At 42.4% G+C, this 22,939-nt stretch overlaps 1 protein-coding gene across 1 annotated transcript in view; it reads right to left on the reverse strand.

Moving 5' to 3' along the window:
- The window catches only part of PTPRR (protein tyrosine phosphatase receptor type R), a 142,082-nt gene that overhangs the window by 51,668 nt on the left and 67,475 nt on the right, over positions 1 to 22,939 (reverse strand). Inside the window, exons 3-6 of the mRNA XM_032189212.1 lie at positions 19,495 to 19,608; positions 16,174 to 16,329; positions 9,858 to 9,968; positions 3,255 to 3,517 (exon numbers count right to left, since the gene is read on the reverse strand). Of these exons, the coding sequence (XP_032045103.1) occupies positions 3,255 to 3,517; positions 9,858 to 9,968; positions 16,174 to 16,329; positions 19,495 to 19,608 (644 nt within the window). The remainder of the gene's footprint in view (positions 1 to 3,254; positions 3,518 to 9,857; positions 9,969 to 16,173; positions 16,330 to 19,494; positions 19,609 to 22,939) is intronic.

Here is a 22,939-nt window from a genome sequence, read left to right on the forward strand (position 1 = left end):
TGGAGGGCAGCCCCACAGAAATGGATCTGGGGGTTCTGGTTGGCAGCAAGCTGAAGACGAGCCAGCAGCGTGCCCTGGCAGCCAGGAGGCCAACCGCACCCTGGGGTGCATCAGGCCCAGCACTGCCAGCCGGGCGAGGGAAGGGATTGTCCCGCTCTGCTCTGCGCTGGGCGGCCTCACCTCCAGCACCGTGTAGGGTTTGGGTGCCACACATGAGAAGAACATAAAACTATTAGAGGGTGTCCAAAGGAGGGCTGCAAAGATGCAGAAGGGTCTAGAGGACAAAATGTGTGAGAAGCAGCTGAGGTCCCCTGGTTTGCTCAGCCCCGAGCAGAGCAGGCTGAGGGGAGGCCTCATGGCGGCCTGCAGCTCCCTCACGAGGGGAGCGGAGGGGCAGGCGCTGAGCTCTGCTCTCTGGGGACAGCGACAGGACCCGAGGGGACGGCATGGAGCTGGGACAGGGGAGGGTCAGGCTGGGGGTTAGGGAAAGGGTCTGCACCCAGAGGGTGCTCGGGCACTGGGAAAAGCTCCCCAGGGCAGTGGTCACAGCCTGAGGGAGTCCAAGCATCATTTGTACAAGGCTCTCAGACACCGGCTCTGATGTTTGGGTGCTGCTGTGTGGGGCCAGGAGCTGGACTCAGCGACCCGCGTGGGTCCTCCCCCAGCCGGGGGCTGCCCGAGAGGCCCCACAGCCTCCCACAGCGGGGCAGCCGAGCGCTGTCCCGCCGGCATCGCCATGCCCTTGCCGTGCCGCCCGCCCGCTGTAGGTGTCGCTGTTCCCCCGGCCAAGGGCAGCGCCGCTCCGCAGCCACCCCCGGCCGGGACCGGCCCCGGGGCTCCGGGCTCGCCCCGGCCCGGGCAGCAGCGGGGAGCCAGCCTGCTGCACAGCGGCATTAACCCGCGTGTGGCATAAAAATCCCGCGTGGCACCTCGTGCATTCGATAATGCAAATGTTGCATAACCTGCCGGGGAAACCGCGTCTTACATAAACAGCTGAGTGAGAGCCCCTTCAAAGAGATACGCGGCAAAAAAATGTACGTGGACTTGGCTCGAGTGGTCAGGAGCAAAATGCATTTTGAGAAGCTGGACGTGCTCCCAGAACTGCCTATGGACAGCTCTCAATTAACAATTTGCCTGCCTCTGTACCAGGCAATGCAATTCTTATTAAAAACTGAAAGGTTCAGGTGTGCTCTGTGAGTACCCAGATCTACCACAGGTTTGCATTTAGTTGTGCCCTCTGAAGCAGAACCTCGTGTGCAGGGCAGGGAGATGAGCCAGATAATACTTGTCTCATAAGTATCATCTGGCTTGCCTGCCCCAGCAGAGACAGAAACTTCCCATCTCAAAGGCTGGGCACAGCAGCTGGTTCACGCCCTGGTTTGGCCGATGGTCTGTTGATTTCTCTTTGAAGAAAGACAGCTTGCCCAGCCTGGACCATAAAAGGCATTTTATAACCAAGGGTCACGCTCGAGAAATCAAAAGAGGCAGTTCAAATAGTTAAAAACTACTGCTCAGGAGCCTCTGTGCAGTCAACTGGCCACAGGAGTCTCAGTGCTGACTTTGTCAACGAATCCCTGTACCCATAGAAGCCCATCAAGAGCTTCTTCCCCTGGCAGAAAACAAAACCAGGGTAGGAAACACTACTGAATGAGGTCCCTCAAGCTATGGCTGTGATCAGGAAGGGACTTTCAGGCTTGACCCCACTTTACCGATAAGAAAAGGGCTGTGAGCAGAGCATTTTTCACAACGTGCTTTTTGCAGGACACAGACCACTGCCAGGTGTAATGACGATGGCCCAAGGCTACTTAGTGCAAGGTTGTTGGTGTGCAGGAAGGTGGAAAGGGATTTAAAATTGTCCTCATACCTGGTTGTCAGATGATGTCTGATGAAAAATGTATTGCTGCATTATTATATTTTGTCTCCAATGCTCCTGTGTTTCACAAGGTGTGTAAATTTGTTCACAGTACAGCATACAGAAGTATAGAAGAAATATATATGATAATAGATGCTTTTTCAGAGGAAGAGAAGACAATCTATCCCCTGTAGTTTTCTCTCACATATCCCGTAGTGCCTGCTTTATTTCTAGGATCTTGTGGAATGAAAGCAACTACCAAAAAATATTTACTCGCTTCCCCCATTCCTCATTTTGTGATACGACTACATATTTTATGACAGATCTGCCTTTCAGCATCTTTTACTTATGGAAGCCTCAATCCCCCTCCCGTAGCAGTGTCCGTAGTTCATAAACCCATTGATAAAATCTGTCACCAAAATCCCATTGTTCCAGCTGAATCAGAGCTATATCTCAGCTCTGAGAGTCCTCAGAGAGATCTCTCTCTTTGGTCTCCTTTTCCGTTCTGCTTTCCCTGTCACATTTGCATGGTGTCTGTTCTTTCATTTATCTTCTGTGCCGGGGCAGAAGAGTTCAGTTGCACAGCTGCATGCTATGTTAGTTACTCAGAGCACTGATGCTTTATGAAAGCGGCCTGCAGCCATCAGGCAAGGAATTATATAGGTTTCTAACAGAGGAGAGACAGATGTCAGTGTGCATTCTCCTGTGAGAAGAAGAACTGGTTTTATAAAAAGAACTCCGGCCCAGTTTTTTAAAGGTGAAATGAGTTTTTGCACAATGTCTGGTGCACAAGTATTTCTAAGGAGCTGACCACGAGGGTTGCGTTCATTAGTAATCACTTATTTTTCTTTTTTGTAAAGTCTGTAGACCTTGGGCTGTATCCCTACCATCATGGAAAGCTGTATTTAAGAAGAAATGATCTAAGGGTGATAATGGAATCACTGCATGAGACTGGTGCATTTATTTGATATAATTATTTCTCCTTTCTAAGTTTCCCAGGTGTTAGGGATTCCCTGACACCACCAATGTCCTTTGCTGACAAAATGTAAGCAGCCACTGTGCCCTCTGCCAGGATTTCCAGGATCAGAACACGCAAAAATCAAGGGAAAATGACAAAAAAAAATATATTTGTGGTAATTGTTGGAAAGGGGAAGAAGCAAATTCACAAAGAGAATTCTGGTACTGCAGTTATCTCAGCTCAAACTTCTCTCTCATTGTTCATATGAAAAGGAAAGGAAAGGAGGAAATATTCATGAGATAAGACATTAACAACACTAAAATCCCACTTCTAAGATGTTGTAAAGTGACCTCTCCAGTCAATTGACAGAAGTGCCATATGAAATCAAGTGACATGAATATAACAAAGCAGAATAAATTCTGAATGTGCTGGGCACCATCCTACCTTTCCTGGAGCCCCACAGGTTTCATTCTGAAAGGAGACGGACTGGCACACGGGGGAGGTTTGAGCTCAGGAACACATTGGCCTTGAGGGTCCACTACCACATTGACAACCTTTGGAGCCTGTTCAGGCTGGACCATGCTGTTGGTGGTCTTATACTCGGACTGAGATGTCTGCAGGGGAAGCGGTGCGAGGTGGATCTCCTGCTTCTTTTCCTTCTCTTGTCTCAGTGACAACTGGATCTTCTCCTTTAGTCTGTACAGAACCTATTGGAACAGAGCAGAAAGTCTGGTCTTAATTCCCTGGTAAACAAGGTAAGAAAGAAACCACAAATACAGTAAGATCGTTAAATGTGGCTTTCATTCCTAGAAGTTAAGCCACAAGTTGTGTTGCATGGCATTTCTCACAGCAGGATAAATATTTCCATTACATAAATCACCGTGAGTACACGTGGGCGGTAGGGTTTTTAACAGTTCTTGTTGTGAGCCAGTAATTATTTGTAATACCAGTGGTTGTATTATTAAAGGGACAAAGAACACAGAATGGAAAGTAGTCACAAAAGTCACTGTGAATAAGGAAACACTGATAAATAAAGTGGTTGTAGAACATTTTATAAGGTTTCTAACACAAGAGTGACAATGGCACAAAATAAAATAAATACTTATGATATATCCAGATCTAACTACAGCAACTTCAGTTTAAGAGCAGATGATCTTAAAAGCTTTTACTCATTTTGTATGGAACTGATAGTTGCACAGGGTAATTTTACCAGGCCACTTTTGTAATGGTTGCTACCACCCTGAAATACTCCTCAGGAACCCAAGGATGTTCCTCAATATCCTCACATAAACATAACCCCTTCTGCAATAAAGCCGAACCAACACGTGGTCTGTGAAGCTATTTAGGGATCTGTGTCAGTTCAGAAAAGTGTGTTTTACAATTAGTGAGACACTGATAGCTGAACACACTAAATGTGTAGCAAAAGCTTTTCAGAAAGTTGTACTGATCCCCTTCCCCTGAGCTCCACAAGGTTGTTCTCATGCGGTGGCTTGGCAAGGTCTGGCAAGTACATTGTGCTCAGTCCTGTTACTCCAAAGGAGCCTGTGTTACACTTGTGTAACATACCACATCGCTCTTGAGGGGGAACATAAAAATAATTTCCAAGCTGTAGTTGAGCAACCTGAAAAATGTGCCTAAAAACCATGAAACTTAAGAGAATTTCCATCGTGTCTTCTGTGACAGTCGTACTACTGTAAGTATTGTGTGTGGAGGTGGGTGAAAGGCACTTACACAGCTCTTTGATGGTGCCTGCTTATACCCATAGACTTTCTACTCTGCTTTATCTGTTGCTATAAAGCACTCTAATTGAATCCTGCTTTGCAAAGCCATAGAAACAGAGCCTAGACCAAAGCATTATTTTCTGCTGCATTTTTTGACAGCTGTTTCCCTGCTAGCACTGCATGGAGATCTACCACTCCAGAGCTTTCCAGTGAAGATTGGATATATCTGATGGGTTTGTTTTTTCAAGGATTAGCATTAGAGGTTTATCTGGGAACTGACCTAATGTCATTAGCAATACACCCATTAAACAAGACTTAGCTACATAAACCATCTGTTCATTCAGAAGAGTTTAGAATTAAATTGCACGGATAAGATAAGCTGCTCTTTGCCACTATTTTGCAGAAAAACAGCCCTGCTGTGAAGCAAGGACACAGGTATCAATAAAGATAAAAAGAGGATTTGAAATATTTTAACCCTCTTTTGCCCCAGTGATCACTTCGGTGTCATCTCTCAGATATATAGCTGAGACATTCACAGTCATGACAATATTAACCATACCTTCTTGTCACTGATGTATTTTGACTTAGTTTTTTTTTTTTTCTTCTTTTTTTTTCTTTTTATTTCCCCTGGAGACCCAGGAAATTACGGGGATGGGCTCTGAAACTCTGGACTGCTATTATTTGCTATGCATTTTGATACTCTATTACTAGCACCTAGAAAAAAGACAGCCTCCCACTGGCAGAAGTTGAAAAAAAAAGGTGAAGAACCACATTTGATCCTTAGAAAGTGTGGTCTAGGCCTGTTGTTTTTTTTTGTAACGAATTCCAGGTAAAAGTCACAAAAACAAATGGACAAAAAGACAGTGGTCAATCCAGTTGCCAAGCTCTGAAAAGTGCACTTAGTTGGGCTCATATTTCAAGTCACATTAAACATGTCTGTCAGTACAGGTGAAAACAGATGCGAAGCCCCTGAACTAAAAGAAATGATTTACTGATACCTCAGAAGATTAAGTATGCAAATTATCAAGAAGCATGGAGCAACTGAGCAACATTAAGTGCTGTTTTCCAGGACATACAAGGTGGGTCATCTCTTCATTTTTCATGCATTAGACTTGGGGTTTGAAACCTCAGTTCTTACAAAAATGACTCCTTTTTCTCTGTCCTCTTTGACTCGGATTGCATGGAAGAATGACAGCGTACTGACAGCATGATACGCACTCTCCATTTCTACTCAGTGGTCTGCAAGAGAAAGCTGACATGCTAGCATTGCCAGAACCTCCTGGCTACCCACTCAAACTACCAGTGGATACTCCTTTTACTCCTCTTCAGAGAGGAATGAGCAATCCCAAAGAGAGAATTAGGTCTCTGGGATAAAGATCTTGGCAACCGTTACGCGGAGAAGCGATAGGAAAACTCATCTGCCTACAGATACTTAGGGCACCCAGGGCTGCATAGCGAAATCTCGCCGAAACCAAGGAAATTAAGGTGGTTCACTCCAATTAAAAGTGTTTTCTCTAATGAGTGCTTATCAACAAGTGTATGCGGCCGTGTGCATACCTCTGCCTGAGCTGGGCTGCTCTATGTGTGCGTACACATGAGACGAAAACCAACTAGCAAAATTTCCCCGAAACCCTGGGGAGGGTATGAAAGAGCAACGTGCTAGTCACGTTGTTTAATGAACTATTAGTGGGAGGCACTTGGATACCTTGATTTCAGTGCACTATAAAAGGCTTTATGGAAGGAGAATAAAAGAATTCAGACAATCCGGGACTAGTTTATACACAAAAATGTTAATTTCAAGACTGTTTAAACACTATTGCAGTATGATTAAACTGTGTACCTTTAATTTTGCTTTAAATCTTTAAACTAGTAAAAAAAGAGCTGAAGTTGGTGGGTTGATATTAGTTAGCTGCAGAAAGCCTATAATCAAATTGCTCTCAGAAGCCCTGCACCATTTTATGAATCCTGAAACTTGTAAATTTAGAAACAAGTGATAGGCCATGTGAAAAATCGGATATTGAAATGTTGATATTTTGTTATTCAATATTATTCTTGTTATTTCCAAAATACATTCATGAAGCTGAAATATATTCCTAATTTAAGTAACTATCTCCCGAAAGCATTAAATAACTGTTCATAATTTATAAAGCACTGGAGCCAGTAATAAAACTTAGACTCTCACAATTTGTTGACAAGACAAAATCCATGCCTTTCATTATTTTAAATGAAAAAATATTCCTACTTTTTGATATTTTTTTTAAAAGTGGGAAAAAGAACAACATTTATAACCTCTTATCTCAACTAGCTACAAATATTTCATAATCTGAAAATGATACTTCCAGACCACTTGAGTTTTTTTATATATAGAGGTTATATTTTCAAAAAGAAAGAGAAAGGATATGAAAATATATTGATTTATCACAACAGGCAAAATTACAAAACTAGTATGAAATATTAATAGCAAATAATTTAATCCACTGTCATATATTGTGTTATTTATTACATTTAGAGATGGCTCTATTATTTCTCTACGTAAAGCAAAAAATAGAGCCCTATTTCACACATAGGAGCACTTAAAGGAGTTATCCCAACTTAGCCCTGTGCGTGGCATACTTTGTAAAAGACACACGATGTTCCCAGCCGAAGTGAGCCCCTGGTCTGTCCTGCTGCTGAGGGCAGCAGTGAGCTGTGCGTTGGCCTGCTGGTAGGATGAATCCCTCCTGGGATGCCCGAGGCTCATCCTGTGGCAGCGAGGACTGGCCAAGTAAATACCAGAGAGGTATAATCTGCAAGTCTGAGTTCAGCTTACGTGCTGCTGTATCTCATCCTCTAGCGGTACTCTGCACTGTAAATTTTTATGTAATAGAGGCCAGATATTTGTTAAATTCCAGCCAAGTATTAAGAAGCCTGAAGGCTGTTAATGCGCAGTGCTCTTGCAGTGCAGGGAAGTGTCGTGATTTGTACAACCTGGTTAAGAGACAAGGCTGCAGGTTTAATATTTCTGTAGTAATTTCATAAAACAAAGCATTGACACAGACAACTGAGCTGCCTTACACTAAGCACTGTTGATCATCCTCAATGATCATCTTGACCGTCATTTAATTCACTTCCTACACCATGCTTTAAAGGACACTTCTAAGTCACCTGTAGACGTGGACTCAGCTTTCTGCTTTTGGACCCTTTAAACTATGAAGAACCACCTAAAAGTGATCCGGTGCCCACCCTGTAACTTTAAAAAGGAGGCCTCATTTGGGTGGTCTTATATGAGGACAACAGCCAGAGCCACACATAACCAGCTCCAATGCCTTACACTAGGGCTGAATGATCTAAGAGACTGCTTCTCACAAATCTGCCATTCTGACACATGTGAAGTGGGATGAAAAACAAAGTGTACTGTTTGTTAGCCTTATAGATCGCACATACTTCCTTTATCAGTGGGTCCCAGCAAAATTTGAGTCAGTGCCCATTTACATGGTCTGAAGAGTAGCACACATAAAGATGCACATTGGAGCCAGGAGGGGACAGAAAAGCGAATGCCTGCAGAAAGGACCACAGCATCACAGTAAACCCAGCTGGAAGGGAGCTCAAGGCATCTACTAGTCTTTCCCCGTGCCCTAACTCCAGATCAGCTATATTCAAAGTCATCCTGACAGATGTTTGCCTAAAACCTCAATTGATGAAAACTCCCAGGCTTCCCCAGGCAATGCGCTCCAGGGCTTAGTGACCCACACGATTACAAAGTTCTTTCTAATGATGCGACAGAGTGACTCTTTCAAAAATTTGCTTCTTGTCCTATACCTAGTGGACAGAGGAGTACCTTCTTCTTTACCACAGCCTTTGAAAACTCAACACATTCTCATATTGAGTTTTCTCAACACGATTCTCAAACATGAAGATCTTAGAGATTGTGACCTAATTTATACATGTACATCCCAGGGAAGGAACTGCAATTTTTGCAACAACATGATGTTACTTATTCCCTTCAGTATGGGCTCTGCTGTACTGCTGGAGCCCATCCTAAAAACTGTTGCTTCACCAGGCAGTTCCTACGTTGTATTTATGCACACAATGGGGTTCTTTTCCAACAGCATTTTTGCTACTTCACAACTTTTCCCCATTCTGCTAAGAATATTCTAAGTTCTGATAGCATCCTCCACAATGTTTACAGTTCCCAATATTATCTACATCTTCCAAATAATTAATGAAATGTTATGTAGTACCATGACCAGGACAGACACTATGCTCTACAGCCTTCCAGTTAAAGTCAGTAATGGACAAAATATCCTGTGTTCTTCTCTTTTGAGTAAAAATTTACTTTGCTATCTTTGAGGGAGATGGCAAGGAGAAATGAAAATGACTAGAAGGAAGTTATATAAAAGAACAATTTTTGTAAGAGCAAAAAAGTAATTTTCAAATATTTTGGAGAGTTCTTAAGCTTTAAAAAGGTTATATTATATATTTTATGCTCTTTTAGATTTTTAGTTTGAATATTTTTTCCATCTTAAGGTTGTAAGTGGGAAATCCATCTAGGTACAGAAAAATAAGTATGTTTGAAAGCAAAATAGCATAAAACACTCCAAGATGCTATGAATTCATAAATGCTGAGAACTGTCACAGAATTCAGTAAATCCATAGGTTTATGCACCACAGAAGATAAAAAAAAAAAAAAAAAGCGAAACAGCCTGTGAAGTCAGTGGTGCTGGAGCCTTGTTTGTGTTCTGTGTGACCATTGCACGTCGCACATTCAGCATATTGTAAGTACACCCAGTGCCCAGAAACGTGGCCACTGAACTCACACAGTGTGACTGTCAGAGCTGTTCAAAGACACGATCACTCCCTCGTGTTCTCAGTAATCATTTCAGTTTAAAATTTGTATATTCAGTACCTGAACACAGACACGTGCTCTCTCTCTTTCTAACAAATGTACATTGCCAAGAGTGTATCAATGTGGTATTGTTTTATTATCCAACAGAACCGAAATGCAGTAGCCTAACATGACTTCAGGGATCCTGGGACCTAGTAAGAATGTTGAGAAGTCATCACTCACATCACTGTAGAGTTACTTTGCAGACTCAAGAGCCCACAGTTTATTTCTTCAGCTTTCTTCAAAGACATTCTTCAGTTGGACTCAGAATATCTCAAGAAACATTTTTCTTCAAACTTTGGCTTCAGCACGATGAGAGTGACCAATCATTCGTTACCTTCTAGCTGAGTTTTTAACAGCTTTGAGGAAACACCTCTCATGTAAAGAATGTTACTCTATCCTTCAAAACTGAGAAAAGCACAAAGTAAAGAACAGCAAAAAAAGGTAAAAAAGCAAACTTACCATTAAACAAGTTACTAGAATGACAAAGATGCTGAGAAATATGACAACTGCATAAAATCCTTCTTTGCTCCAGATTTTGTCTGCTTCCCGCTGGTCTTGCAAAACATTTTTCTTTTTTAAGCAGTAAAAAAGAAAGAGGAAGAGGAAAAAAAAAAGTTACACAGTAGCGCGTGCAGATTAAATAGCTCTCGTCAGGCATTAATCACCGTCCCCAGCAGGCAGGGCTCACATTCCCAAGTCGATGGCACTTACTCTGAGTACCTACCCTAGCTAAGTACCCTGCCCGTGTGTGACACGGGGGTCTGAGATCTTCCTTGTGACCGCTTTAAAGCTCTTCCCACGCAGCCAGTGCCCTGGTTTGCGGTTTAGGCAAACAGGGCTCGTGCTCCTTCTTGGAAACTACCTGGCTGATCAGGCAAAAGGGCAGCGCTCTGGCGTGGGCTGAGGAAACTGCTCACGCTGCCCATTTCTCCATGCTGCTTATCTCCTGCCCCACCACCCACACACCAGCCTCTGACCTGCTTGCACTTTACACAGAAGTGAGAACAGGTGACTCGCTGGCTCGCCTGCGCCAGCCAAGACACCCCGATGCTGCTACCTTTACAGTATCTACCCGCGTATATGTACATAAATAAAAAATACTCTGATTATGTTTCCTGTAATCTCGTTATCCATCTAGCTGTAATTCTGATTATGCTTCCAGTAATCTCGTTATCTTTGGGTTCCTGCTGATAGTGTGTTTCTGAAACAGCTGTGCACACTGAAATTTGCAGAACTCCTGGGGAACTCCTGCAGATTACAAAACAATAATAATTGTAAAAGCATTTATTCTTGGCCTTGTTGCAGTGCGGTGACCTGCTTAGGCTATTAGATTACCAAAATATCACTGTTTCCAAATACAAGTTTGGTAGCAGAAACAGGGCACATGCACCCTCAGCCTAACAGCAATGCGTTATTCACAATAAAATAGGGGTCCCTGCAAGAACAGAAACCTTCTGCTGTGCGGTTCCCCGACAGAAGTTCAGCAGACATTGCTCTCCCCCTCTCCATCTATTTGCCTTTCTTTATTTTCACTGTGTATTTTTGGTACAGTTCTCAGACTTGAGTTAAAAAACAACATTTTAAAATCCTGGTTTCCATTCTCCATGTTCAAGGTCTAGGTGTTTCTCCTTCACCAAAGCTCCCTATGACAATTCCTATCCCTCAATTACAGTTCCTGTTTAACGAGTGAGTTACCTCCCCATTGCAAGGTGTCCTTCTTTCCTCTCAGGGGACAGACACTGTGCCCCCACAGAGGAAAGAGTTTGTGTAGAGATGAGTGGCTGCTCGTGGGACCTGTGCTGCTACAGCACTGGGACCAGAATGGAAACCCTTCATGCCCTTCTGCCAGAGTACAGACACAGGCTTGGAAAATTAATACGAGTATTTGTGTGTGTGTGTGTAATTACACAGTGTTTCATAGGCTGTGCCAGTAAGTAGTACAGGTATCATGGGCTAACAAGGGCTGTAAGCATCAGGCTTCTGTTCAACACCTTAAGACACCGCAGCTTGCAAAGCTGAGCTGGAAATCGTGCCAAATCTTTATGCAAAAGCTGTTCCTAGACATCCATGCCACACAGCCGCTGTAGGGTGGTGCAGCAATGGGTGCGACCTGCTGCCTTGGCGCACAGAGGTTGCTCCCCTGTGCTCCCAGCGCCGCGGCTGCTCCCGGAGAGCTCCTCGGGGCAAAAACAGCAGCCACAGCACTGCCCCGTGGGCTATAGCCCGGCTGCTTGGCCCTGGGTGTCTCACCTTGCTGGTGTTTCAGATCTATGAGGAGGAAATCTAGGAGAAAAGCAGGTGCTGGAGGAGATCGGGGTGTGCCGACCTTTTGTAAGTGAATGATTGTGGTGGTTTTTTTTTGTACTTCTTCACTGAAAGGGCAAATACACTGGAAAGTAAATGAAGAGCTAACAGGATTTTTTTGACACAATGGGTAAAAGAATTTAATTAACCAAAATTCATTAGTGTCACAAAACCTTTTAAATATTTTTATATTTGACAATATAAATAACTGAGCCTAAGCAAATTAATCTCTGTGATCTCTGTCTAATGGTGCATGTGCTCGGTATATGTTTTTTTCCAGATTCATCAAAAAATGAAGTTCAAAGAATATTAATGAACGCTGTAAAAAAGGTAAAAGGAAAAATATGCTATGCCTTTAACACATGCAATGCACTGTTTTAAAACACTGAAGCAGTACCTTCACCCAACAAAAAAAATCTCTCCCCTGGTCTACTTGGGCAGTATTGAGGAGAGCAGAATTCTTGCTTCAGCTGCTCCCTAATGACAGAAGAGGCTGTGACCTCCAGTAACTGAGTCATTTCGTTTCCCTGATAAGAAATTGCTTTCTGAAATGTTAGCGCTGCTAAGTCAGAACTTTGCTCCTGGATCTCAGAGAGAGCTGATAAGAGGGACAGCAATTGCCACGATCACTGCAAATTGCTAACACCCAGGAAACAAGCTCACAGGATGGCCAAACACAGAGGAAAAAGTAAAAAAAAAAAGGGAGAGCAAGTGCTTCTGTCCATGGTGATGGGCCCAGAGCCTCCCACACAGCAATGTGCTCTGTCTCAGTTGACTGATGTTGCTCCACATTTCTCGCACTCAGCTTTTCCCTGCCTGCAAATCCACTACAGCTTGCAGCCGGTTTTTGAGGAGTGGGAGTATACAACAGTCATCAGAGGACAGGAAGATAAAGTCAGCGAAAAGGCACAGCTGGTAAAGGCAGGAGGAATACAGGAGCGGGTGGGCTGGCTAGGGAGTTTCAGTAGCTCAGGCCCTGCCAGGTCCCAAAGCAAGCCTGGCTACAGGGAGGATGGCCATCATCATGTCCATCATCCTTGGTGTCTGTCTCCATTCCCTAAGAAGTCCCCACAGTTTGGTGATTTAGGCAGAATTAGCCAGGTTCATTAAACAGTTTTAATTTGGCATCATTTAAGGTGGGAAAGAATCACATTGTATATTCTACACAATCCCTTGCTATTGCTAGCCGCATTAAAGAGTGCCTGCAGAAGGGTCTGCTTTGCTCTACGGTGGAACAAGTGTGTTTAGACAAATGACTTTTTATAGACTTAAAACCCCAGACATTATGAATCTACTTTTCATACTGGTTTTATGAAAACCTAGTGGATTATTTCTACAAACAATTAAAATGAGCAGCCAGCTCTTGGTGATATCAAGAGAGACAGTATCCTGAAGGAGTCTGGGACTGAAACACCCCACCAAGATTTCAGGAGCTGCTAGGAAAATTAAGTCTTCATGGGAAAAAAAGGGTGAATTCTTAAATTGCATCAGGTAATCCCACCTAGTTCCTTAGGCTGAAATGATCATGGAAGCAAGGCAAGCTGCAGTTCAGGGCTCAGAGGAAAGCTTCCAGGGAGCTAAGGATTGAACCTTAAAGATCAAGCAGGGTTCATCGAAGTTCATACTGGGTTGCTTTGCTTTTTTCAGCTATTTAACTAAGTTAGCTAAGGCAGGGCAGGAAGGTCTGATGAGAAATCACTTCCCCTTCAGTGAAAATATGCAGGAACGTCAGTGGTCTCCTCAAACACTAGATAACTGCCACTTAATATTCCCTATGACAAAGCCTCCTCAAAGATACTAACTATGCAACATTTTGCTTTTGCCAAGGTCACCTTTCAGTTTCATGACCATTCTCTCCACACCGGTATTCACTCCTTGCATGTGTGTGCGATGAAGTGATGTGATCTCATGGAAACGCTGACAGCCTGGAGGCTCCCCTTCATGCACCAGCCAGCTCACTGACTTATGGTTTCTGTATGGTTTAAGTGCATGACTGGTTCCTTTGATTTCTTCTCTAGCAGCAGTTAATATCACACACTTCAAAGGCAAACAATAGAAGCCTAATAGAGGCTGCTGTAATTGTACATTTTGGGATTGCATAATTTTGGAATATACTCTCCCATGCAGATTTCTCCTTAGTGCCACATCTTCCAGCTAGCAGTTAGTTTATCTCACAAAGCATGGTAAACCCTGCTTTACTTACTGTAATTTCAATTACTTCTTTATCCAAACCCACTTCAAAGTCCTTTTCTACTCTACTAAACTCTGAAACTGCATAGTATTTTCTTTTTTTCTTTTTTCCTCAACACCATTTTAAGGCATTAGAATTCTCACAGAGACTGCGTATGTGATTGAATTTAGTCCCACCAAGAAAAACCAGTTCAGTAGCTGCTTGTTATAGGGAAGTCTGCTCCCAACCCTGCGACATGCTATGGATAAGAATACAGTCCTAAATTCCACTGCAGACACAAATTTTAGATCATAATAAAAGATCAAATGCTACAGCCACAATAGGCCTTTGGAAGAGGAAGGACAAATGAAAAGATCTATTGCCCTGGATCTTTGAAATGGCAACAACTCCATTAAATTAAATTTTCACGTTCCCACAGGTACCCTTCCCATTCTAGACCAGGCAGGAAAGGACTCTAGTGGTTCCTACAGCTAAGATATATAGGAAATCGTCTCTTCCAACAACAGAAAAAACTAGGATATGAGTTTTGAGACAGGTAATTAATTTAAAATAAAGTCATCAGTGATTAATGCATCAGTAGTGTGAATTGGAAAATTATTACTGGAATTAATGGAAATGCAGTGCCAGTCACCTACATCCACTGAGAGTTTTACTGTTCATGGTGTCACATGGGCTGAGACTTTAGGAAAGTGCTTCAATTTTCTACCCAGGTTTTCCTACACTACCTTGGTAAATTTTCTTAGGACATGACAATCTCCCCTACCATTAACCCCTTCCAGCTGGGAGTCTAGTTTACACTAAGCCCTGCTGGAAAGAGCCAACCAAGCAAGCTCAGAGGAGGTACATCAAAGATGGGCTGAACTGCCTGCTGGAGGTATCTTTTTCTTTCAGTTTACTGCAGAGAAATGGTAGACTTTCAAGTCTTATGCAGCTAATAATGAAAAAGCTAAAATTGGAGACAAAATCCAGCCCTAATACCTCTGCGTCAGCCACCCACCTACGAAGATGAGGATAATGCTTCCTTTCTGCACAGATACACTGCTAGTGCACGTGTGATACTGGTTGGGAAGCGCTGATTCACATCAGTGGAAGACTTACAGTTTATTCGCTCATGAATTAATTAGGGCTGATAGCTCAGGAATAAACACACAAAGTGGGTAAAATAATGTGTCAAAGCTATGTCTTAAAGTAACTGTATCTATATCCCCCCTCAAAAGTTTGCTTGTTTTGATTTTCTTTGCTGTTATTTTGATTGGAAAGATTTGTTCTTAGATGAAGTTGATTGAAGAGTAAATTACTGGTTAATAGTTGAGCAAGTAAAGATTATATATTGTTGTCTTTTAGCTGCTGTTTTCTGTGAAGTCTTACACATGTAAACAAATTATCAAGACCCAAAAGGAATACCTATTAGTGTAAAGCTGCAAGATTTTTGCAGGATTGGGGTCTTAGCAGTATAATCTACATGCAACTGAAATATTAAAATAACCTCTTGTTTCTCCAACAGTACTAGAAGGAAGTAGAGGCTGCACAACTTTCATTCTAATCATCCTTTTCAATGAGATTCCCTCTGTTGGTGTACACTTTTTTCAGAGAGAAAATTCAAATACCTGAGCACTCATGATTACCATCTAACAGATGAGATCTTGAGTTCAGCATTGTTTTTTCTCCAGCATCTGTACATAGCTTGATGACATTTATTGACTCATCTATTATTCACGTATGTTCTTGTCCCATAGCTACCTGAAGTGTTACTTGTACCTGAAATACTTGGAAGAGATAATTGCAGCTATCACCACTGTCACAATCATATGCTTCTGTAGCAAAGGAAATTGTAATCTAAAGGGAGCTTAGTCCAAGCTGCCATTGAGCAATATAAAGACCTGATCTGACTTTTGGACAACATCTCTTGGCTTTGTTTTGTATGAAAACAGCTAAAACCTGAGAATCATCTCATTTTGATAATGTCAGGCTGCTGTAGGGCATGTAAAATTGCCCTAAAATGACCCTGTGTTTATATTTTATTTTTCATACTGAAAGCATCTTCAAGATTCTTAAACAACCTCTCTTTTTTTCTACAGGAGGACCTGGATCCTAATTCTTAAACAGCCTTACAAAACACCATTAAGGTAATTTAACAGAACTAGCTGTGTAATTGTCTTACAGCAGTAATGCCATCTTAGTTTATACTTCCTTGTCTCATTCATGAGAACTTCAGCCTGAGAACTACCAGGGCTGTAAAACCTGCCTAACAAACTACAGGTGAAAAAAGTGATAACCAACCTCAGGGGAGACCTCTGTTATTCCAAACTGGGACAAGCTCTGATGCAAAATGTTGATATTCAGTGAACGCAGCACTTCTTCAGATGGGAGCGCATCAGAAATTCCTGGCTTTCTGTTCACTGGGGAAATAAACAGTTCCACACAGTTCTTCTTCCCCTAGGAAAATAAATAATAATAAAAAAGGCAAAATCATAACAAAATTCTGAGATTAGATAACCTCTTCTGTCTCTAGATTTTAACTATATGTCCAGAAATGAATGCATGGAATAGAAAGGCTGCAACCTGCTCTGTGAGGAAAGTGCACATTTTCCCTGCCTCCTTAAATTCCAGCTGACCGTGCAAGAAAATGCAAAATACCGTATGTGGGTAGATGGGCTTTATCTCATTTACTGTTGACAAGGTCCCCTCTTCTGAGCCTAGTACCACTGAACAAGACAGGTCGGTGTCTCATGGGGAGGGTAGGAGCCATGCATGGGATAAGGGCAAAGAGCCAGCGGGGTTTTTAGCTGACAGGTCTGATCCGAGCTGAAGTGCAGTCCTGCTTTAGATGCTGGGCCTTAAACAGGAATGCTTAGTATAATGCCGTGGTATTTTGGCATTGCTTTCTAATCCGGCGTCAACATGTTGCAAACACACACTACAGTGAAGTATAATGCCCTTTCAGCTGACTGCAGCGTAACTCCTTAAGACAGCACAATGAAATGAAAGTTTTGCTTACTTTTAATGAGTAGGCTGAGCATGCCTAATTCTCCCCGCCATTAATTCCTGACCCGGTCTCAATGAAGTGGTGCTGTATTAGAGATGTCAGTGATGCTTGCTCTGTAGCAGGACAGTGAAAGGAAAAATTGCCAGAGGGTTCCTCTGCTCGGTTATCAACAACCAGAGCAGCACCTGAGCTCAGTGCTGGTGTGCATGAACCACGATAAGGGGGTGCCCCAGGGCTGTGCACAACCTGGCTGAGGCTGTGATATAGAGTCCAGACCTGGGTAGTGCCACATGCACAAAGCAGGCATGGAGCTGCTGCCTGCACAGGCAAGAACTTCACTGCTCTGGTTATTTGGGGTTTGATATGCAAGGGGAGAAATCAGAATGGGTTAATCCTGCTCTCCCCCTCGCCTTCAATGCACATCATTATCTTCACTGAAGCAAAGAACAGACATCTTTTGCTGTTCTTAAAAAGCCTCGCATTGCATTCAGAATTAGTGCTGCATAGAAAGGGACATTTTCACACGCATACCCTAAACCTGCCCTGTGTGCTCTCACTTGTGCCATGGGTCCATCTGCTCAACAAGACTGGTGGGGCTGGCGTTGCTCAGCAGGCCTGCTCAGCCCAGCGGGGCCGTGAGGAGGGAACACAGCCCCACAGCTCTGCAGTGTCAGGGATTTCTTGTCAGGCTGAAGCGGCTGCTCTGAGGCCACAGCCTTACGTGGTCTCTGGCATGGCTAAGTGGCCGCTTCCCAGTGTAGGTGGCAGGCACAAAGCAAACCCTGGTGAGGGTGCAGCATTCCCAGTGTTTTGTGCTTGCTCTGTTAGGAGATCCTCTGCCTTAACAGGACTTTATGGGAGGAGGATTTCCTGGAAAGACTGAGAAGATGCTGGACATGCCCAGTTAATATCTTGTGGCACGCTGTGTGCTGTTACATATCAGCTTACCTCCCTTCCATCATCTAAATTACCTCCAAAGCCAGTGGAGAGAGGCTGGTATCTCCAGAGAATGATTGCATCCACCCTAAAATAACTGGGATCTCAATGCCTCTCCTTCTCACTACCCTTCTCTATATTGCCTTCAGAAAGACCCTACATGAGCACCTAAGACTGGGCTGAAGAGAGGTGAGATGAATTTCGATATGCCCGGCTTGCTTGCATCCGTGAGAGGAACTGGCTCATGTTAAAAGGATGGGAAGGTGGGAATAATGCCTCCTAAACTGTATTTTTCTCTTCTAAATTTTGACTCTGTGATTTTAAGAGCAAATGTGGCAAAAGTTTGTATTATTCCTACATAGCTAAAAAACAGAAGTCATAGCAGCCCTTTACGGATGTTGAGAAGACTAATTAATTAACAGTACTTCATGTATTCTGAGGTATACGCAGGTGCAAAATGCTGCTACCTCTTCCCTTGGATCACAGATGAGAAGAGAAAGTGAAAATCTATCAGTCAGCAGGAAAATTAACAGCATCTTTCATCTGCTTAGTTGGATGATTTCCACAGAGCTTAGTAAGAAGGCTACCAAGTGACGTGGTGTGTTGAATACACACCCCAAACTCTGGAACATTTCTCATTTAATTGTGTTTTTCTCTGAATATGTCTTTCATTCAGGTTAATACAGGGGACAAAAGACATTCAGCGTCACTTGTCAAGAATGAGTGACGTCCCTTGCAAACATGAAAAGAGCTGCATTGCATTCCTATTGATCTTTTCCACTGTGCATCTTGTGTGATCCTTTCTCACAGAGACATTATTTGAAGGTATTTTATAATCCTTTTTGATGTATACAATCCTATCAAGCTATCAAGGCAGGAAATACTTTTATGCTGAGCCTGTCAACTTTCTTCTCTAATATTCAACCTGCAGGTCGAATAAAATAACATAACTCTGCTTTCCTGTGCAACTTGAATGGAAGGCTGGCAATACACACATGATATTGTGTTTTTTTCTTGTTTCATTAAAAAACTGTCAGAAAAAAGAGACCAGTTTTAAGAATGTATGCTCTTTACCATCCACAGAAAATAAAAATGATGAAAATTGTTTTTTAAGTCTTTGCTGGAAACAAATTTCTCATAATCTTTTGCAAACATTATACCTTAGTCCAAAAGGTCACATCCAAGCATATGTTGTTATAGCTAAATAGCAAGCTGTAAATATTAATACTGTGAGAAAACATTTATTTTACTAATGGAAAGTCTGAGAATTAATTGTGAAGATGTCTGTGAAAGGTAGAATCACATGTATTTTTTGAGCAAGATTCAACCTTTGAGAAACAAAAAAGGAATAAGCAGCTTCTAATGAATGTGATGAAGAACTACACTGGAATGCAAACCAAGGGATAAGAAAACTGCATATGAATAAGACACAAAAGAGATTTATCTGACTTAATTTTTCTCTAGACTGTAACTATGAATGGCTTCCTTGCAAAAGAAAATGTAAGTCATTTTGTAATGGAGATCTATTTTTCTGTAGTGCAGTTCAGAAAAAAATCTATCAAAACAAAGTATTTTTCTGTCCTATTTTATTGCAGTTTTCCATAATGAAAGGAAAATAAATTTAAGAGCATTCTAAATAACCAGGTAAATTTTATTATACCTAGCCTTTTGGTACTTACAATGAGCCTGTTGATATGAACTTGCTGAGGTAACAGTCCCAGTGCTGCAGCCACTCCCTGGCGAAATATCCGAAGCAATGTGATATTCAGCTTGTTTACATCCATTTGCAGTGTCTGAAAAAGAAAAACCAGTTCAAATGAACTCCTTGCTCAACACATTCAGTCCTCACGACGTCTGATCTCTGAGAGTCTCACTAATTGTTTTTTTCCCAGAATGATAATCAGTGCAATCTACTTGCACTGCAATAAAGAACAAATCCAAAGGAAAATGTAAGCATTTTAAATGCTGCTTTGTTACCACCTTTTCTCAAAAAACATTCAAAATAGATTCCAGAAGTTTTTGGCTAAATTCCTAAGACAAGTTACAGTGCTCAAGATAACACAATTACTGCATTAGAAATGAAAGGCAAGCACTGAACACCAATTCACCTTTACAGAATGAGATGTTGGATTTACAAAATGAAAATTTGCTTTGATTATTTTTCTTAAGAGTTTCTCCCTGCAGTGAAGAATGTGTCAGTCATAGTAAAATTATGGATTTTTTATTTTGATTAACAGTTTCTGTGATTGAAACAAAAACCAACCACCACACTGAGGATACATTTTACATGCTTGAATTTCCAAAGCTTCCTTATTTCAGGCAGAGCAGGCTGTTAATTCTCAGCAGAGACCAATCATAGCACTGAAGCATTTTCTTTCTCCATGTCAGAATAATAACAAAATTTAGCGATTTCCTCAGGTTCAAATCCCTCCTGTGAAGCTGATGGTGTTTTGCCCAGGAAATAATTTAGATTCAAGTCTTCACCTTCCCAGAAGACCCAGGTGTATCTGTGCAGATGATGAGTTGTGACCAGTACTTCCCTGTGGCACTCTGGGGCTCCTTTCTTTGCTTCCATATCCCCACAGTGGTCAATTCATCGTGGAGAAGGCAGGGAAGAGGAATATGTCAGATGGTACCAGGTGGCCTCCAACATTTCTGGCAGGGCACTGGCTTAGGAACTAGGCAAGTTCTGACTGAGCCGGTTGACTTGAGCTGAAGAAGATTTTTTATTTTTAACTTTCTATTTAAAGCTGTAGGCCAGCCTGCTGCTCTGAGGAGCCACGCCAGGATTCTTCCTACCTAACTGGAGTGGCAGAATTAAATATCAATGGGTCAGACGTCCCATTGCAAACATGGCTGTGGTCTAGAAAGAAATGTAACTTTTTTCTCAAAGCAAATGAGCAACATATATTCCGATTGTCGTTATTTATTTTTAAGAATTTATAAGTTACAATGTAAAACCATCAAATATTTGCTTTCCTCTTCCACTGTCAATGCGATGTTTCCATCAGTACTGAATGTTTTTCATTTTCTTCCCCTTTTATCTCATTTTTTTTTTTCACTAATGGGATTGTCAAACCTTGGTGCATCAACTGAGACCTGCTCTCAGCATACAGCTGAGCTTTAATTCAGCTGCAAATATTATAGGAGTCCTCAGTTTCAATGACCCTGTCTACCCTGGCATTTTCAAAAAGCAAAATCTTCTTTTTGCTTCTTCTAGAATTAGACATCTTGAGTGGTTACAAAACTGCTCCAGCTTTGTCACTGAAACAGAGGAATGTCTTGAGAAGGGAGACAGAGACATCCCACAGATCTGAGCGCCATTCCTTCTGCATCCCAGGCTGGTCGCAGGACATGTGGGCGATACAGCAGAGGAGAGCTGGTGTGGAGCTATGAAGTTGTCACTACACTGAAAGCCAACATCCTAGCCTGAGGATCCCTGGTAAGTGAGAAGAGGGAGTTGTTGCTGAAACAGGAAAGCTGTCATGAGGGTCCCCTGAGATCCATCAGGATGGAATAAAGAGCAAGGAACTGCTTGTCTCAGTCAATGACCCCGAGTTATGGGGATTATGCTAGCTGTTGTTACTGAACGAAGCTAACAGGCGTAAAATCAAAATGCATTCACTTAAGTATACTTGAGCCAGGCATCAGATCACATTAACACCGATGTTGTTAAACAGCATGTTAAGAGCTCACTGAGAAAGACACAGAAATGAAACATCCAGAAAAAAATCCAGCTTTGGATGAAATAGAAGAGGTTTAAAGAGGCTATAAGGATTATATTATATATTAGGCTATAACGTCTACCTAATAAATTCTTATAGATCTAACAGGACTAGGTGGCTAGGCCTAGCACAGTGGTTCACCATATTCAGGGAGAATAAAATGTGGTGAAACTCCAGTATCTTCAGGACAGTCACATTTCCTTCCACCAGACCTGAATCTGGACCACTGCACCCTACAACAAGTAGTCATAAAAGGCTGCACAGTCTTTGTGTCTCTGTAACAGCCCCTGTCCTTGGTACTTTATAGGGAAGCCTGAGGAGCACAGTGCTCACCCTGTCACTCCGGACTCAGCCTGCTTGGAAAGCTCATCTGGCCTCATCTGGAGATTTCAGAACCCTTTCAGGATGCATCCCAGCACATCTTTTTTTTTTTTTTTTTTTTTTTTCCTGAGGTTGGCCACACCATGACTTCGCACTGGTGGGATTGCTGCAAGTTGCACAGAGAGCTGATGGTTGCCCACGCTGCAGGTACGAGCCTTGGGATGTGCTCCGAAGCCCAGCACATACCTGAGTACTGCCCAGGCAGGCTGCCAGCTGGGCACCAGATCCAGGGCTACTTGCAAGGGTGGGAAGGAATTTGTCTTTAAGCCTCATCTCAGGGTGCTTCCTATGCAGCAAAAAAAGATCGTGACCATTCATCCAAAAAACATACAACCAAACAACCCAAGAAGTATCTGGGGAAGAAAAAGCTCTTTTTTTTTTTTTTTTTTTTAATAAGAACCTTGCCTTCCTATCCACAGAAGGAATTTGATGTTAGTGTGAAGCTTTGTTCCTTCCAATTACAATGCAAACTAGGTAAAAGTAACAAGGACTGCCCTTTTCCACATCAAGCAGCACAAGAGAGTGCATTTGTCTCTTCCTATCAAGAGAAAATTTAGCAATCCAAAATCTGTCACTTTAGGAACAGGATTTCTAACTGGATCAGCGAAAGATAGCTTCTAGAAAAGCCAGATGTGACCCCATGAGCACCTACTTTAGAGCAAGCAGCATATCGTGAACGTGCTCTTTGCTCTCTATTATTACCCCCTTGTTTGTACTGGAGTCTTAAAAACATCAAGTGGGAGTGGACCAGGCTGGAGAGGCTGGAGATGCATCAAGTTCCACATCCTGTGTCCAACTCTGGATGCTTGTGGAAAACTATATGAACAAGAAAAGAACATATTCTTTTTTTTTTTTTTTTTTTTTTTTTTAATTTCCAAGTTTGTTCTGACAAGATCCAGGCTAATTTACACCAGCTCAGCCCAGAAAGTCAACTGGGCTCCTCTGTTACATGAATATTATTACACAGTAACCCAGGCTGGGATCATGTCTATTGAGATCTGGGATGAAGGCAATGCTT

The sequence above is a fragment of the Aythya fuligula genome, chromosome 1 (genome assembly GCF_009819795.1).
Source record: "Aythya fuligula isolate bAytFul2 chromosome 1, bAytFul2.pri, whole genome shotgun sequence".
Classification (NCBI taxonomy): Eukaryota; Metazoa; Chordata; class Aves; order Anseriformes; family Anatidae; genus Aythya; species Aythya fuligula.